General features: G+C 45.2%; 1 protein-coding gene and 1 long non-coding RNA gene across 3 annotated transcripts in view; one reads left to right on the top strand and one right to left on the bottom strand.

Annotated features, from left to right (window-relative positions):
• The window catches only part of STX18 (syntaxin 18), a 205,193-nt gene extending 189,763 nt beyond the window's left edge, over nt 1-15,430 (bottom strand). Inside the window, exon 1 of the mRNA XM_068277321.1 lies at nt 15,252-15,430. Within this exon, the coding sequence (XP_068133422.1) occupies nt 15,252-15,398 (147 nt within the window). The 5' untranslated portion in view covers nt 15,399-15,430. The remainder of the gene's footprint in view (nt 1-15,251) is intronic.
• The window catches only part of LOC137564038 (uncharacterized), a 249,778-nt gene continuing 245,444 nt past the window's right edge, over nt 15,266-19,599 (top strand). Inside the window, exons 1-2 of one of the 2 annotated variants that reach the window (XR_011030496.1) lie at nt 15,266-15,721; nt 18,104-18,241. This is a non-coding gene — a long non-coding RNA (uncharacterized lncRNA). The remainder of the gene's footprint in view (nt 15,722-18,103; nt 18,242-19,599) is intronic. The other variant, XR_011030497.1, reaches the window with a different exon arrangement.

Here is a 19,599-nt window from a genome sequence, read left to right as displayed (position 1 = left end):
TAGTTCAAGCCTTTTATTGTTGTAATATTGATGATTTTGGCATACAGCTCATGAAAACCCAAAATTCCTATCTCAAAAAATTAGCATATTTCATCCGACCAATAAAAGAAAGTGTTTTTAAAACAAAAGTCAACCTTCATATAATTATGTTCAGTTATGCACTCAATACTTGGCTGGGAATCCTTTTGCAGAAATGACTACTTCAATGCGGCGTGGCATAGAGGCTATCAGCCTGTGGCACTGCTCAGGTGTTATGGAGGCCCAGGATGCTTCGAAAGCGGCCTTAAGCTCATCCAGAGTGTTGGGTCTTGCGTCTCTCAACTTTCTCTTCACAATATCCCACAGATTCTCTATGGGGTTCAGGTCAGGAGAGTTGGCAGGCCAATTGAGCACAGTAATACCATGGTCAGTAAACCATTTACCAGTGATTTTGGCACTGTGAGCAGGTGCCAGGTCGTGCTGAAAAATGAAATCATCTCCATAAAGCTTTTCAGCAGATGGAAGCATGAAGTGCACCAAAATCTCTTGATGGCTAGCTGCATAGACCCTGCCCTTGATAAAACACAGTGGACCAACACCAGCAGCTGACATGGCACCCCAGACCATCACTGACTGCGGGTACTTGACACTGGACTTCAGGCATTTTGGCATTTCCCTCTCCCCAGTCTTCCTCCAGACTCTGGCACCTTGATTTCCGAATAACATGTAAAAAATTGCTTTCATTCAAAAAAAAAGTACTTTGAACCACTGAGCAACAGTCCAGTGCTGCTTCTCTGTAGCCCAGGTCAGGCGCTTCTGCCGCTGTTTCTGGTTGAAAAGTGGGTTCATGCTTCCATCTGCTGAAAAGCTTTATGGAGATGAAGATTTCATTTTTCAGCACGACCTGGCACCTGCTCACAGTGCCAAAACCACTGGTAAATGGTTTACTGACCATGGTATTACTGTGCTCAATTGGCCTGCCAACTCTCCTGACCTGAACCCCAGAGAATCTGTGGGATATTGTGAAGAGAAAGTTGAGAGACGCAAGACCCAACACTCTGGATGAGCTTAAGGCCGCTATCGAAGCATCCTGGGCCTCCATAACACCTGAGCAGTGCCACAGGCTGATTGCCTCCATGCCACGCCGCATTGAAGCAGTCATTTCTGCTAAAGGATTCCCGACCAAGTATTGAGTGCATAACTGAACATAATTATTTGAAGGTTGACTTTTTTGTTTTAAAAACACTTTTCTTTTATTGGTCGGATGAAATATGCTAATTTTTTGAGATAGGAAATTTAGGTTTTCATGAGCTGCATGCCAAAATCATCAATATTAAAACAATAGAAGGCTTGAACTACTTTAGTTGTGTGCATTTGAATCTAAAATATATGAAAGTCTAATGTTTATCAGTACATTACAGAAAATAATGAACTTTATCACAATATGCTAATTTTTTGAGAAGACCCTGTACATATAGCTGCATAGTGGCTACGGTCCACCGTTTCAGACCATCACAGTCCTTGTTCACGCCACACAGCCAAATGAACAACTGCAAGCATGCTCTTTATATAGTCAAAGCTATGACATGGCAACCAATCAGAGAAACCTATGCAAATGACTGGACCTAATGTGGAACTACAGGGCATGTCCACAAAGGGTACCGCCCTCCCACTCCATTGGTCAAACATTTTGAAATGCATGATGTCATTGCAACAACATAAACATGTGAATGAAAAACATTTCTAATTCTGATCTATTGCACCTATTAGAAATCTAAAAAGATCCAGGGTGAAATCCAGGGCATCATGATGCAGAGGGCATGGGCACAAGCATGTCATCAGCAATATAAAAGTGCCAATAAGAGTACACCGAGCGCTGCCCATCGCTATGGCAACCGACGTCACATGACGGCCAATGCGGAAAGACGTACGCAATGACGCCTATTAAGGCGTCCAATTACCGCCACGATGCGGAAAAACAGACGCATTGTACGCGTATAAAAATATGGAACTAACACAAACAAAAGTACGCATGCCCATCGCCATCAATAGATGACCTGGTTTCAACCCATAAAGTAACACCCCTTGTTCTATAATGCATTACAAAAGTGCAAAAGAACATAAGATGCATCTTATCAGATGCCCTCCTGGTGGTGCCTAACCCCAAGACGCCCTCCTGGTGGTGCCTAACCCCAAGACGCCCTCCTGGTGGTGCCTAACCCCAAGACGCCCTCCTGGTGGTGCCTCCTGGTGGTGCCTAACCCCAAGACGACCTCCTGGTGGTGCCTAACCCCAAGACGACCTCCTGGTGGTGCCTAACCCCAAGACGACCTCCTGGTGGTGCCTAACCCCAAGACGACCTCCTGGTGGTGCCTAACCCCAAGACGACCTCCTGGTGGTGCCTAACCCCAAGACGACCTCCTGGTGGTGCCTAACCCCAAGACGACCTCCTGGTGGTGCCTAACCCCAAGACGACCTCCTGGTGGTGCCTAACCCCAAGACGACCTCCTGGTGGTGCCTAACCCCAAGACGACCTCCTGGTGGTGCCTAACCCCAAGACGACCTCCTGGTGGTGCCTAACCCCAAGACGACCTCCTGGTGGTGCCTAACCATAAGATGCCCTCCTGGTGGAGCCTAACCATAAGATGCCCTCCTGGTGGAGCCTAACCCTAAGATGCCCTCCTGGTGGAGCCTAACCCTAAGATGCCCTCCTGGTGGAGCCTAACCCTAAAAGACGCCCCCATGGTGGTGCCTAACCATAACATGCCCTCCTGGTGGTGCCTAACCCTAGGACCCCCATAGTGGTGCCTAACCCTAAGTGCCCCCCCACCCTGTGTCTAAACCTTAAGGTAAATTTCAGCACCCGGAGGCACCCGATAAAATTGTGGGCGCCGAGCATTGTGGATATTCAATTTGCGGCATTGCATATCCACTTGCCTCGGAGCCCAAAAATCTATCGGGCTCCTCTGGGCGGCAAAATTTACATTCTTTGCCGCAAATCATGGCTTTTATAATTTTTTCCGTAAGGGCTCTTGCGTCCTTTTTTACTGATTCAATCTAGCTGAACCCACAAAACTGTATTAATGGGCAGTCCCCCCGCATGTACAGTGACTCCAATAGCCTGATTTCACATTAGGTAGGTGGAAGCACTGAGCAGTCATAGCCCTTTTGCAATCACAGAACTTTAACCTCTGCTTCATATCAGAGCTAGTGTTTGGCAAAGTGGGTGTTATGGGAATGGCTATACTGCTCCATTGCCAGGAAATACAGAAGAACATAAACTGCTATAAAAAGATCCCTACAAGATCACATTTCAAAAATGATAATGGATACATAAATATAATGCAACCTTGCCTTTGGACACATAATTACTATTATTATTATTATTGATTTATAAAGTGCCAACATATTCTGTGGCGCTGTACAAAGTAAGAAACAAACATGGGGTACATAATACAGACAATGGTGTACACTAATATACAAGATACATAATTAGTGACAAAATACAAAAAAATGATACAGCATACAGAATACAAAATACAGAAGTGGTAATGACAGTGATAAAAGTAACATGAATAAAATGTATGATTTCCAAGACACAAAACGGGGAGAGAGCCCTGCCCTTGCAAGCTTACAATCTAAAGATCTACTATTAAAATTACTACTGAAAAACCACCCTCCACTGTACAATTTTAAAGCAATTGCTCAATCAATATGCAATGTTTATTATTTAAAAACAAAATTGAAGACTGATGATGGATTTGTTGCACGACAAACACTGGCACAGGCGTTAAACCTCTGGATCCTATGGAGGCTTCCCCCGGCCTCCTCCGTCCCACAGTGGTCTCGCTGCAGCCCACTGAATGCACAGCAGACAATTTGTCAGGCTGTGCAATATTTACCTCTCCCTGTTCCATCGGGGGCGCCATTGCGGCTCTACGCGGAAATAGCCGATCTTGGGTCCGCTCTACTGCACAGGAGCAAAAGACTTGCGCCTGCACAGTAGAGCAGAGCCAACTGGTATTGGCTCTTTCCACTTATTTCCAAGCCGCACCTGCGCTGGAGCCGGGAAGGTAAATATTTACATGCCCGCTGTTCAATGGGCTGTAGCGAGACCACCGTGAAACAGAGGAGGACGGGGGAAGCCTTGATAGGATCCAGAGGCTTCCCTGTCCTGAGGAGAGTATCCTCCAGGGGTATTTAACGTTACAGATCCTCTTTAACCACTTTACCCCCGCCCGTACGGATTTCTCTGTCCCTTTTTCCATCCTTTAACCCCCAGGGACTGAGAAATCTGTACTTTGCGCACTCCCGCCGCTGCCCGCGCTCCCGCTTGTAAACACGCCACCCGGCGCTCGCACGGAGATCAATGAACGGGAAAATCCATTCCCGTTCGTTGATCTAAGCCCCGCAATGATCCGCTGCTCTCCGATGAGCAGCGCGATCATTGTGAAAAAAAAAACACTTACCCAGCCTCCTAGTACTTCCTCCAAGAGTCCGGAAGGACTCTTGGAGGTCGCATTAAACAAAAAGTTACTGTGGCCAAATAGTAAAACTACACCCTAAACATTTTTTACATACAAATAAATTACTTTTACACAAAAAATTAATTCATTACCTCCCACACCCAATTTTTTTTTTTTTTTTTTTTTTTTTTTGTAATTAAAAAAAAATTAAAAAATGTACAATAAAAAAAATACATAAGTTACCTTAGGGACTGAACTTTTTAAATATTTATGTCAGGAGGGTACAACACTGTTACTTTATAAACTATGGGCTTGTAATTAGGGATGGACGCAAAACTGAAAAAAAATGCACCTTTATTTCCAAATAAAATATTGGCGCCAAACATTGTGATTGGGACATAATTTAAACGGTTTTAGAACAGGGACAAAAGGGCAAATACATTTCATGGGTTTTAATTACAGTAGCATGCATTATTTAAAAACTATAATGGCCGAAAACTGAAAAATAATAAATTTTTTCCCAAATTTTTTCCTATTTTCCCATAAAAACACATTTAGAATAAAATAATTCTTGGCATAATGTCCCACCTAAAGAAAGCCTAATTGGTGGCGGAAAAAACAAGATATAGCTCATGTCATTGCGATAAGTAATGATAAAGTTATAGACGAATGAATGGAAGGAGCGCTGAAAGGTGAAAATTGCTCTGGTGGTCAGGGGGTAAAACCCCTCAGTGGTGAAGTGGTTAAAGGAAACCTGAAACGACGAAGTAGCAGCATTTATACTTATACCTGGGGCATCCTTCAGCCTCATGTACTCCCCCAGGCCGTCCTCGTCGGTGCCTCCATTCTCCTGCAATCTCTCCCGGTAATAGGGTCTAGTGACACTGCACATGCGTGGCTCGGCCCTCATCGCGCTCCTGTCACCGGGAGCATTCTGCTCCTGCATAGGCAGTACTGCACAGGCGCAAAACGCTCTCAGCAACAGGAGCGCGGGCTTGCCATGCATGCGCAGTGCAGCCCGACTAATGTGCATTATCAGCAAAGACAGCAGAAGAACTAAAGCCGTCCGTGAGGACAGTGAGAGAGCCCACAGAGTACATGGGCCTGGAGAAAGCCCCAGGTAAGTATAAACGTCATCTCGGGCACACTAAAAGAGAGAAGAGCTGTGACTTCCCACTTTAAGAACAACAATAAAAAATGAAAATCAAATTTTAAAAAATTACGTTTATAAATTGGAGAGGAAATACCTCCAAAATTAAGCTTTTTGGCTTGATCCCTTTTATAACGTTATAGAACAATCAGGTCTTTTAATATCACCAAAGTGTATTCATTTTCTTCCTTTCCCTTACAAGGCTAATTAAGATCGTATCTTCAAAGTGAGTAGAATAAAGAATAAAGTCGCTGTGATGTTGCCGATCTAATCCCAGCAGAATACGTGAAATTGTCTCCTTCAGTAATTAGATTAGGACGAGGCACAGAGCTATACCTTCTAGTCACAGAGCTGCCCTAAATGATTCCCCTTCTTACTCCATATAAAGTTGCACAAATCAAAAAGCAGAAATGAACATCTGGCAATTAAATGTACATTCATGCTTTGGTAACACAAGACAAATGGCATTTTCTCTGGATGCAAAGTAACCAAATGAGTTCTGACAATCTCATACCCCCGCGGGGAATAAGGACTCCAACACTGGATCCTGCCTGCCTGTATCTGAGTGGAAAGTGGCCGCATACAAGCTTCAAAATTGCTGCATTCCGCTCTAAAGTAAAACATGCATTAAGGAATGTTAAATAGCTTTCCATTATAGGAGACTCCAATCATTATTTCTTTCAGCATTAATTTTTTGGAAAATACACCAAAACATTTTCATGCAGTTACATTTTTAGGGGGGTTTGAGTTTCACCATACAAAACAAGGAAGAAAAAAAAATATATAATACATACATATATTATTTTTTTTAATATTGATTTATATAATGCCAGCTTTTTCCAGGGTGCTTTACAATTACTGTGGAAAAATGTAGAGAGACAAATACAGGATATGAACAAGGATAATCAGGGACAATTTGGGCAGCACTGTGGCAAAGTAGTTAGCACTCTGGCCTTGCAGCACTATCTGCACAGAGTTTGTATGTTCTCCCCAGGGCTGTGGAGAAACCTCCAACTCGGACTCCTGGTACCCAAAATGGCTCCGACTCCTTAGTCTAATACTTACCAGGGCTGTGGATTATGTACAAAAATCATCCGACTCCAAAGGTTATAAAATCAGACTCAGACAAACCCCGAGTACCCAAAATTGCTCCGACTCCTCAGCCCTGGTTCTCCCAGTGTTTGCTTGGGTTTCCTCCCACATCCCAAGTACATATAGATAAGTTAATTGGCTTCCCCCTAACATTGGCCCTAGACTATGATACATGTGCTACACGATACATAGACAATGACTAGTGGGGATTAGATTGTACATGCCTCTGAGGGACAGTTATTCTAGGTACACACAATACAATTTTCTGGCAGATTTACCTGCCAGATTGATTTTTTCCAACATGTCCAATCTGAATTTCGCTTAATTTTCTGATCAATTCCATAGGAGCGGGGGGGGGCGGATCCACTCAAGCAAGCGGCCGGGCACATACAGCTTTGCCAATCAGTGGATAGCAATAGAATGACGACAGCAGTAGGCGGAGCTGTACAAAGCATACAGCTCCGACCTACCGCTGCCGTCATTCCTTCGCTATCCAGTGATTGGTAAAGCAGTAGGTGCCTGGCCGCTCGCTCGAGTGGATCCGTCCCCCGCTCATTAACACTAATACATATTCACTGCTTCTGGCCAATCTGCGCAGAGCGGGGCCAGACACAAGGTACTACAGACAGCGGACCGGGCAATGCGGGCACTATGAAAGCCGCTGCAGATATTAACATGAACTGAATCAATTTTATTGGAATTCCATGTGAAAGACCAACACAAAGTGGTGTACACGTGAGAAGTGGAACCAAAAATCACACATGATTCCAAACATTTATTTATTTATTTTTTTTTACAAATAAGTAACTGCAAAGTGGGGTGTGCGTAATTATTCAGCCCCCTTTGGTCTGAGTGCAGTCAGTTGCACATAGACATTGCCTTGATGAGTGCTAACGACTAAATAGAGTGCACCTGTGTGTAATCTAATGTCAATACAAATACAGCTGCTCTGTGACGGAATCAGGAGGTTGTCTAAGAGAATATTGGGAGCAACACCACCATGAAGTCCAAAGAACACACCAGACAGGTCAGGGATAAAGTTATTGAGAAATTTAAAGCAGGCTTAGGCTACAAAAAGATTTCCAAAGCCTTGAACATCCCACGGAGCACTGTTCAAGCGATCATTCAGAAATGGAAGGAGTATGGCCTAACTGTAAACCTACCAAGACAAGGCCGTGCACCTAAACTCACAGGCCGAACACGGAGAGTGCTGATCAGAAATGCAGTCAAGAGGCCCATGGTGACTCTGGACGAGCTGCAGATATCTACAGCTCAGGTGGGGGAATGTGTCCATAGGACAACTATTAGTCATGCACTGTACAAAGTTGGCCTTTATGGAAGAGTGGCAAGAAGCAAGGCATTGTTAACAGAAAGCATAAGAAGTCCCGTTTGCAGTTTGCCACAAGCTATGTGGGGGGCACAGCAACCATGTGGAAGAAGGTACTCTGGTCAGATGAGACTAAAATGGAACTTTTTTGGCTAAAATGCAATACACTATGGCTATCATTTATAAAAGCAGTGCGGTAAAAAAAAAAAAAACAACCTGTGCGGGAAAATACCGCTTTCGGTAGTTTAGACTTCTGTGTGCTCATTCATAAAAATGTTTACAGTTGTGATACAAGTTCGGTATTTTCCCGAACTAGTATGTTTGCATAACATGAGAAGCTGCCGAGTTGATACATTTTCTCCTCCAGAGACAGCGTTACTATAGAAGAGGCAGCCCCAGCATCCCTTAACATGCATTTTTTTTAAAAACTGCCTCTCTTTGCCCTGAATCTGCGCTGAATCTGTCTATTAGTCTTTCTAAACAATCTATTTAATTGCCACAACTTAGAGGAACTTCAAAAAAGGCTTTCTGAAGTGAAATATATCTGAAAACAGGTACCCAAGGGGTTAAAAACACAGCCTTGGTATTCCGGAATGCCTTTTTTTGCTCTGCTCCACTGCTGCTGCTGCCTGGGAGGTCTGTCTCATTAGCTTAGCTGTTCTCTGCATGGTTATTGCTACTTCAAAGGGAGCGGTAATCTCCGTGCTGATACCGCTTGTGCTAATCTTTATGAATTGACATATGGTGACATTTGTTAACATAATCACCGCACAAAGCGGTAATTTATCCCTCTGCTCAGGAATGTCAGCTTTTCATGCGGAAACCGCTTTTATAAATAAACACTTTGCTAAGTGCTCGATAAATTCAGCGGTTTTCAGCATTTCCGCATGCGGAAATGCTTTATGAATGATAGCCTATGTGTGGTGGAAAAAGAACACTGCACATCACTCTGAACACACCATCTCCGCTGTCAAATATGGTGGTGGCAGCATCATGTTCTGGGGGTGCTTCTCTTCAGCAGGGACAGGGAAGCTGGTCGGAGTTGATGGGAAGATGGATGGAGCCAAATACAGGGCAAACTTGGAAGAAAACCTCTTGAAGTCTGCAAAAGACTTGGGACTGGGGCGGAGGTTCACCTTTCAGCAGGACAACAACCCTAAAGCCAGGGCAACAATGGAATGGTTTAAAACAAAACATATCCATGTGTTAGAATGGCCCAGTCAAAGTCCAGATCTAAATCCAATCGAAAATCTGTGGCAAGATCTGAAAACTGCTGTTCACAAACGCGGTCCATCTAATCTGACTGAGCTGGAGCTGTTTTGCAAAGAAGAATGGGCAAGGATTTCAGTATCTAGATGTGTACAGCTGGTAGAGACATACCCTAAAAGACTGGCAGCTGTAATTGCTGCAAAAGGTGGTTCTACAAAGTACTGACTCAGAGGGCTGAATAATTACGCACACCCCACTTTGCAGTTATTTATTTGTAAAAAAAAAATAAAAAAAAAAATAAATGTTTGGAATCATGTATGTATCTCACGTGTACACCACTTTGTATTGGTCTTTGACCTGGAATTCCAATAAAATTGATTAATGTTTGTGGCAGTAATATGACAAAATGTGGAAAACTTCAAGGGGGCCGAATACTCTTGCAAACCCCCGTAAACACTAAATAATAATAAGAGCAATAAAATGGGGTCCAAATGAATGAGGGACACCTTTCATTTTTATAGTTTACCAACTGTGAACTTGTGTGACTTTTAGGCTGGTTCACAGTGGGACGTTACAGGCGCACGTTAGAGCAGCCTGTAACGCACCCCACCGCACCACAATAAAAAAAATCAATGGGCTGTTCACAGTGCCCACGTTGCGTTACATTGTAACGCAGCACGTCCTGATAACGTACTGCATGCAGTACTTTACACGCGGCGAAGCCGCGTTAGACTGTTTGCACATGCTCAGTACGGGTGGGGTTTTTTATTTTGGGGGCGGAGAGGAGGTGGGGAGAGGCTGCTACGTAGCCAGGCACATGGCTACTTAATATTCACTGCACTTGCAGTGTTTTCTTCTTGGAGCGGCGGCTGATTGGCTGGCGGGACCACGTGATGCGGAGAGCTCCGCTCACGTGGTCTCTGCAGTGCCTCCGACAGAGCAGGCGCACCAAGAGCTGCTTGTAACGCGGCTCTTGGTAGCGTCCTGCTCCAACACCACCATGCGTTGCGTTAGGGGCACGTTATGCGACCTTAACGTCCCCTAAAACGCAACGTCCTGGTGTGAAACCAGCCTTACAGTTCCTGACTTGTGGGCCCCCTAAGGAGGTGCTGGGCAATGATCAGCCCTGAAAAAAGTACAGTCATACAAAATACCAGACAACAAAGCTTGAAAATAAACCAATGAACTCCTACAAAGGTGGAATTTGATTGGTCCGTTTTAAAGCTCCATAAATTTGCATAAACCTGCCTTAACACTGAATTACACCTCATTAACCATTCCTAGTAGTGACACAACTACTCAATGTGCTTTATTCTTACAGTAGAGATGTTATTATAAATAGATTAAAAATTCAGTAAATGCTTTATTGCCGCGGCAGAATTAACTTATTTTTTGCATTTTTTGTAGACCTAGCACTGCTATTACTGTATATACACACACACAGACACGTAACTTATGATTATCTTTACCTGGAAAAAAAAACTAAATTTTCTTCATTCAATTACAGTGTAAATGTATTTGGAGTTGAATTTTTTTTTCTTTACGACCAAAGCCAAAAATTCTACTCTACAGCCCTGGTAATTATCATTTCAAATGAAAAACTAGCACAAGCACGCACCCCCCCACTCCCCCCCCCCCCCCCACACACACACACAATAGGCAATCTGTTGCAGTCCCCTACTAAAGCCCCATCTACACTATGGGACATTGCAGCGGCCTCTTCCGCTTGCCCGCCGCGTCCCCGCTCGCCGCACGTGCGCCGCATTCGATTCCCCGCTCGTGCCCGCTCGTCCCCGCCAGCACTGCTTATCTTCCGCTCGATTCCCTGCCATTGTCCCCTCGCGGGGATCGAGCAGGGAATCGGCGGTGCGGAGATCCGTCCTGTCGGATCTTATCAATCGAGCCACATCAGCGGCTCGATTGATAAGGAGCATCGCGGCCGCATCTACTTGTGTAGATGCGGCTTAAGGCTGGTACACACGATGCAATTTCCTGTCAGATCGAATATGGAATCAATTTAGTTCAGTACTGATATTAAAAGCTATCCCATTCTCTACATTTTCTATTCCGCCTGTCGATTTGACGGGAAATTGCATTGTGTGTACTAGCCTTTAGTAAGGACAAGACAAATAACATTTATATTGCCCTTTTCTCCCGGTGGACTCAAAGAGCTGGAGCTGCAGCCACTAGGATGCGCTCTATAGGCAGTAGCACTGTTAGGGAGCCTACCCCAAGGGGTCCTCACTAAATAGATGCTGGCTTACTGAACAGAACTGAGATTTGAACCCTGATCTCCTATGTCAGAGGTGGAGCCCAGTACACTATCCAGCCACCAGGTGCTTTTGTCAGGGAGCTGAACAGTTTACCTATACACTGATCAGAAGTAAACAATCACCTGAAGCTATCAGGAAACGCTGCTTTGGGCCCAATTTATTCCAGATGTGTGCAGAGCTTAAATCTCTGGAGCCATTACCATAAGTGTTTTGACATGCAATTGTCACAGGAGGACATCCCCTGTCTTAGTATTTTTGAATCACTTTCCCCTGCCCAGGTCTGTGAAAAGTTTCCTTTAAGTGAAATTCACCTTTAAATTTACTTTCAAAGTTGAAAGGGAGACAATAAATCTGTGGTGGGAATCTGCAGTCCTGAGGATGAGCCTAATCTCCTACAATATGTCTGTCAGCAGAAGCCCCCCTTCCCCTGAGAAACTTTCAGACTCAGCCACGCAGCCTATGTGATAGTTTTCAGAGCTCTTGTATGACCAATCAAATTAAACTGTCTGTGAATAGGCCCATGTGTGCCTTATGGTTCAAATTAAAGCTCAAGTGGGACCTGATTAAATACCGGACTCTATTTGGCTTTGATGTCCGCCTCCCCCCGGAACAACTACATCTTTGCTTTTTTAGAGACATCCTGTCTACAAGCCTTCTTATTTAATGACGTGGGTCATATCAGCTGATCAGCAGTGGAAATGGTTCTCATAAACAGATGGATGCTGCCACCCTGCAAACTTTCATTTCACTCTTCCAACTTGAAAACTTTTTCATGGCCATAAGACAGGTATATTGGCATAAACATCGCAAGGCTCTGCACAGGTCTATAGAATTAAAAAAATAGGTTTCAATTTCAGTTTGCAAGCATTGCAAAAACAACAATGAATAAAATTGCTTATTTATTTTTTTACAATATTTATAAATATAGATTATTTAATCAGTGTGTGTCCATTGTAAAATCTTTCCTCTCTCAGACTTACATTCTGACATTTATCACTGGTGGTGACATCTTTAGTTCTGCCAGATGATCTCCATGGAAGGTTTGTTACTGAGAGTTCTATGCAGAAAGGGAGATTTTGCTTGCTTGGCAGTTGGAAAAAGCTGTTATGGTTATGGCTGGATAGTGTAATGGTTAAGGGCTCTGCCTCTGACACAGGAGACCAGGCTTTGAATCTCGGCTCTGCCTGTTCAGTAAGCCAGCACCTATTCACTAGGAGACCTTTGGCAAGTCTCCCTAACACTGCTACTGCCTATAGAGCGCGCCCTAGTGCGCTGCTGCTCTGGCGCTTTGAGTCCGCCAGTAGAAAAGCGCGATATAAATGTTGTCTTGTCTTGTTACTTCCCACAATGCAATGAGGTTCCTAGAAACTGTTAGGACCAAGGTCATGACATCACACTGTGGGAGGGGTTTCCACACATTATCGGCCATAAAGAGGTCCCTGATGATCTATTCACAAAAGGGTAAATATCTCTCGTGGGAAAGGGGGTATCCGCTACTGATTGGGGTGAAGTTCAAACCTTGGTTGAAGCTCCTATTTAAGCCAACAAGTCCACCCAATGTTCCAAAACAACTGAATCCTTTCTGAAAAGAATAGATTCAGAAGGAATCAATTCCTACCACAAACTGTACATCAATTTTCAATAGATTCCATCTGGGAATCTATTGAAAATAGATTGTCCTGCAGAGTTGCACTGTTCGATGCAGTCCAAAGCTATATAGACCATCATCTGCCAATGCAGTTCTACTCAAAATGGGATCTGGTAAGGCTAATCTCTATGCTTAATGGGGTAGAGCCACCTCACCAGATGTACGGGAGATAGCCTGATCTAAGACTACCAATGAGTCCCTACTGACATGGGACTGGCGGCGGCAGCAGAAGGACACATAGGCATGTCATTGTGCACAGAACATGCCTCTGTGTCCTATTAGGTTTTTAAAAATACGCCTCGGTTCCTCTTTAAATGCCAAACGGTGCTGTTCCACAGTGCTCATGCCTGTATCCTTTGCACCACTTAACTATCCGAAGGACTGGTTACATCATATTGGTGTTAATCCCAACATCCTGAAACTGTTTCTTTAATTTAAGGAAACCTGTAGTGTTTTTTTTTTTTTTTATAGATATTTACCTATGGAAAGGGACGGTCCTGGGTTCTAAAGAGCCTTTCCTTTCCTCTCCCAGTCCCCATGTTCCACCACTATCACCTCTGTTAACCATTTTCAACCACCTGGCCGAAAACCGCTCCATGAGCCCTTGGAAGCAATCATGTCTCAGAGTGCTTCCAAAAATGGGTCGCTCTGTACTGTGCAGAAACAAGCATGGACTTGCACTGTACAATGCCGCCTGTCTTTGGGAGTACTCTGGGAAACAACTGCTTCCAAAGCCTCCTGTGGCGGCATATGTGAATGGGGGGGGGGGGTGACATTGCTGGAACGCAGGGACCGTGAAAGGAACGGAAAGGCTCTTTAGGACCCAAAGCCTTTACTCTTCATTGGAAAAGAATCTGGTGACTTTTATATTTTAGGACCAATTAGACAAAAACATCTAATTGGGCAAAAATGATGTTTTCAGTCAGCATCATGATTGGTATTCCGATCTACATCACAAGTACAGCAATGTTTGAACTTGGTGATGTTGATCGAAGACACAAATGTATAGTGTATGGCCAGCTTTAGTTACTGCTGCTCCCTCACCCATTGATTGCTTAGCTACAGCTCATTTGTAGTTTATTTGTTTTGACTTCATACTGCCACAGTGAGCTAACCAGCAGTCTAGGACCAGCAAGAAGAGGACTCCTGCAGTCATCAGACCACCAGCACAGGGCACCAGTGATAAGCGCAAAGACTGAGACACTAGTCTCAACAAGAACTTTACATAAGACTATTTAAATTTGAAAACTAGTGATTAACTGTAAGCTTTAAGGTGCTTACACACGCACTACATCTGGCAACGACGGGTCCGTGAGACCCTCCCGCTGGGCGGACGTTCAGCTGACAGTAGTGCGTGTGTATGCGCTGTCGGCGGACTGATAAGGCTGTTTCTGAACGATCCGCTGAGCAGCTCATTCAGAAACAGCCTTATCAGTCCGCCGACAGCGCGTACACACTAAAGTTTAGGTTCGACCCTTACAAATTCGAGGTAAATGGCAAATTATGATAGGTAGCATTTTTTGCAACCTATCACACTTTGCATCCTATATGGAGGGTAGTTTCAGGCACAGGATAGGGTAGGTTAGTTAGGCGCAGAATGGGTGGAGGTTCGCGTTTGGCAAAAAGGTTTGAAGGTTCATATGAGGGTGAAGGAATGGTAGAGGTTGAAAATTCTTACACTATACAAGTTGCAAATATTTTCACTATAGGTAGCATTTTATGCAAGCTTTCAATTTTCATCCCACAAAAGAAGAATGGTAAAGTTGTAAAGGTTGCAAATTGTGATAAGTTTCAATTATTTTCACCATACAAGTCAACTCCCCACCCCCTTAGAATATAAGAAAGGGTATTTGCACAGAAATATTTCCACTATCAGCAGCAGACAGTAAACGTGAACGGGGAGAGCTCCTGGTCGTGTAGTATGTCAGGAAACCATTATTATTACAATAAATACATAATTCATACCACACAGCATGCCTCTCCACCAGCTGTATGAGCACGAGTACTCTGAGAGCCGTGCAGTGCATGGTGGGGCTTGTAGTTCCCCACCAGCTGGAGAGTGACAGCTCCACACTGCCTCTCGCCTGCCCCCCCAGCAGACACTCACCACATCCCGGGCTCTGGCGTTGAACTGCCCCCGGTGACGACTCTTCCGCAGCAAGTCCGTGTCCGGCAGCGGCACCCCGAGCGCTTTATTCCGAGTTTTCACTGTCTTTACACTGGCTCTAAAAAGCAAAGTGATGTCCGCCGCCATCTTTGATGAGACACGTCACACGTGTACCGGGGAGAAATACTTCCGCCAGAAGCAGGGAGCTAGCATCTAGTTCCGCCCATCGTATAGGCTGTGGTGACAGACAGTTCTGGCAATGGAACGCAAGCAACATGGAGTGCCTTACTGCACAATATCTAGACCGCTTTGTAAAGCTGCAATGCTACAGTTGTAATTACATAGCTCACAACTCTAGCTTTTTTTGAAAGCAACAGTCCCTATTTGGGTACCCATGCCCTCTGTCCCTCTTTCTTCCTCAGTTGTGACTCTCCAAGGACTGATGTTCACATGATCACATCTATGTCAGTGTATGTATATTTTTCTACTGAAAGTATGTTGACTACACTTTATTTCCATCTTTTAATTTAATATATTTCTTTTTTTCAAATGTTAAAATGGAGGAAAACTAATGATGATAGAAAGGACCTGTGTGATTTGATTAAGAAAACAACATCATTTGCTTTCTTTGTGATATGAATGACAAGGGTTGTGGTGGGGATGTGGTTAGAGTTGTGTCTTAAAAGACTTCCGAGGCCAGAAAATAAATGTAATTTTGCTTACCTGGATCTTCTTCCAGCCCCTAGAAGTCATTTGGGTCTCTCGCTGCAGCTCTGGGGTGCTGCTGGCAGCCTCTAAAGATGGGTCTGTGTCTTCTACGTGGGGGCATTTGCATGCTGATGCCATGCATGCGCAGAAGACAGTGACCCATCAGGAGTCGGCGAACCTTAGAGGCTGCCAGCGGGACATCGGAGAGGGCCGGAGCTCCGGCTAGGGACCCAAATGACTTCTAGGGGCTGGAAGAAGCCTAAGGTAAGAAAAACTACATTTATTTTCTGGCCTCAGAAGTCCTTAATGTGACATAGTGAGATAGATGTGTGTGTACAGTGCCTAGCACACAAATAACTATGATGTGATGCTTTTCTTCTTTCTCTGCCTGAAAGAGTTAATATTCTACCATGCAATTGACAGTTTTTCTCCAGTCCCAGTGGGACTACTGATAAGGAATTACAGCCATAAAATACTTTATTCTAGGAAGCCCAGTTCTCTGCCAGGAGAGGATAGATAAAAAGGGCAATAGTTCATAAATTTGAGCACTCTGAGACACAGAGACAGACTGTTATGCCGGGCATACACGGCTCGAGAATGCGCCGGTATCGAGCTTACGCGCCACCGCTCGTCCCCGCGGATCGATTCCCACTCGTCCCCGCGGGCGCTGCTAAACAGCGTTTCGTTTGCTCCCATTGTTCTCCCCGCCGGTATGGAGCGCGGAATTGATCTGGCGGGGTATCGGACAGGTTGGAAATTATCAATCGAGCCATCAGCGGCTTGAATGATAATTTCAAACGAACCGTGTATGCCCAGCATTACATACAGCTGAGACAATACAATGAATCTGCTTTTTTTACGTTTTTAAACATAGCATAAATCTGTGGGATATCTAACAGTCATTATTAGGAGTAGGAGGTTAGATACAGTTGTTTATCTCTTCACTTTATTTTTGCTTAAAGAGACTCTGAAGCGAGAATAAATCTCGCTTCAGAGCTCATAGTTAGCAGGGGCATGTGTGCCCCTGCTAAACCGCCGCAATAGCGCCGCTAAACGGGGGTCCCTTGAGCCACCCCCCCGCTACACTTGGTCGCAGACTTGGTCGCTCCTGGAGGCAGGGCTAACGGCTGCAGCCCTGCCTCCAGTCGCGTCTGTCAGCGGCGCATCGCCGCCTCTCCCCCGCCCCTCTCAGTGAAGCAAGACTGAGAGGGGCGGGGGAGAGGCGGAGATACGCGCTGACAGACGCGCGTGGGGCAGGGCTGCGGCGGTTAGCCCTGCCCCAACCAGGAAGCGCTCCCCTGCTGCACCGAGGGGATTTGGGGGGTAAGGGACCCCCGTTATGCCGCGGGATAGCGGCGGTTTAGCAGGGGCACACATGCCCCTGCTAACTTTGAGGTCTGAAGTGAGATTTATTCTTATCTCTTTAAAGGGACACTGTATGGTATGGGTATGCTTTTTAAGCTCCTACTTTTCTCCCTTGTGGCTGCTCCAAGTTCAGCTGATAACAGAGTTCTGAGGCCACCAGAGCCACATGGTGATCATCTTAACATCCACCTATAGCAAGCCACATTACTACCTGGTGAAGTTGGAGGCTCATGGGGGGGTGACACCATGAGTTTCCGCACCGGGTGACACCAACCCTAGTGACACCTATGCACAGCGCTTTGCAGAGTATATACCAGGTAGACCCAGGTTAATGAACGAGACAGAGATTGTAGGTTCATTTAAAACCTGTCCATTAGATGAAACCCTGTGCCATCTCTGTCCCCTGTACCTCTTCTATGCCTCCTGTGTCTCCAGTGGTCCTCCTCTTTGCCACCTCCCCAGTCCCCCCCCCCCCCCCCCCCAACTGTGTTACCCCTGTCCTCCTGTGTCATTAGTGTACCAAAGCAAAATGTCATTGTACCAATTTAAAAAAACATTTTTTCTTTGAATGATTTGAAAAATCGATTTTCTCAAAAACTATAAGGTCTTATTAGGAAAAATAATTTTGACTTATTTCCACAGAATCAAATTTCACATTTTCGGGTTGTTTGTATTGGTGGGTTGTTCATAAGTCCCCACCGTTGTCATACGTCCATTGTAGTCTAGGACAAATTTAGGGAGAAGCCAATTAACTTATCTGTATGTTTTGCTTTTTTCAGGATGTGCAAGAAAACCCACACAAACATGGAGAGGAACTTACAAACTCCACACAGATAATGACCTGACTGGGATCCAAAGCAGGCATCTAGCACTTCAAGACAAGAGTGCTATCCACTACACCACTAGGCCACCTACAGGTAACAGTTGTCAATGCCTATAGGTACAGTCAGTAAACTACATGGGGCTATGTGTAGTTTAATTAGATTAAAGCGGTACTGAACTCAGAACTTCCTCTCTGCTCTAAAAGATAACCTGATACAAATCCTGCAATAAATCTACTGTGTGTCTACTTCCTGCTTTCATGGAAGCAGACATAGGGTTAACATTCTGTGTTTACAAATCAGCTGCTGAGAGATCAAATTACAGTTGTGATTACTCACAGATGAGTGGGAATTAGACAGGCTAAACTCTGTAAATACATACAGGGTGCATTTCTCTATGTTTGCCTTCTGTCCTGTGCATGAGTCCAGGTCCACTTTAAAGTGTACCAGAGCTGAAAATTAAAAAGATTTTATACATACCTGGGGCTTCCTCCAGCCCCCTCCACCAGGACCGCTCCCACGCCGTGTCCTTCACTGCCCGCAGCTACGAGAACCGGGTCCCCGCACGTTCGTCATTCAGAGCCAGTGTAGTGTAAGTGCGCTGTTTACGTATCTCTGCAGCAGCCACTGGAGAGATACGTAGAGGGCGCACTTCTCCTGTGTAGCCCGGCTCCGATGACATCAGTGACCCGGTTCCTGAAGCTGCAGACAGCGGAGGACGGCGGCGTGGGAGCGATCCAGGCGGATGGGGCTGGAGGAAGCTCCAGGTATGTATAAAATCTTTTTAATAATGTCAGCTCTGAGTCCCTTTAATCACTTTAGCCCAGCTATAGTATGTGCACAATCAACTGTGCACAATCTGGCGTGCTCCCGTGTGCACCCCTCAAACTTTTAGTTTCAGTGCTAATTGGTGAAAGGGAATATGTTCCCTTAGCCAATTAGATTGCCCCCCTCCTCCGACGAATTATCACTTCTGTAGCAAACAGCAGTAATCATTCGTTCCTACCCCTCCATGCTCAGGTTGAAAAAAAAAGCATCTGGAAGAAGCTCCTCCTGGTACCAGCAGTGATTGCGCTGCAGAAGCCACAGTGTACAGCTCTGCACTCAGCCCTATACTGCCGAATACCCAAGTCCCGGCTTGATGATGTCATCAAGCCAGGACCCAGGTATCCGGCAGTATGGGGCTAAGTGGAGAGCTGTACACCAAGGCTCCGGCAGCTTGATCGCCGCTGCAGCCAGGAGAGGTGAGACCTACTTGTTCCAGCTGCCTTTTTCCATGATCTGTGCATGGGGGGGTTGCCTGTTTAGGGGGCACCACATCTGGGTAACCTAATAATAGGGACACATCTGGCCATTCCGGAGGGGAGACTCAATACTGGGGATACATCTGGCTATAATGGGGGTAGGGGCTAATCCTGTGGACTCATCTGGCTATCTACTGTATATGTATGGGG

This window comes from Hyperolius riggenbachi, chromosome 1 (assembly GCF_040937935.1).
Source record: "Hyperolius riggenbachi isolate aHypRig1 chromosome 1, aHypRig1.pri, whole genome shotgun sequence".
NCBI classification, from domain to species: domain Eukaryota; kingdom Metazoa; phylum Chordata; class Amphibia; order Anura; family Hyperoliidae; genus Hyperolius; species Hyperolius riggenbachi.
This window is presented reverse-complemented; position numbering and strand designations above follow the sequence as displayed.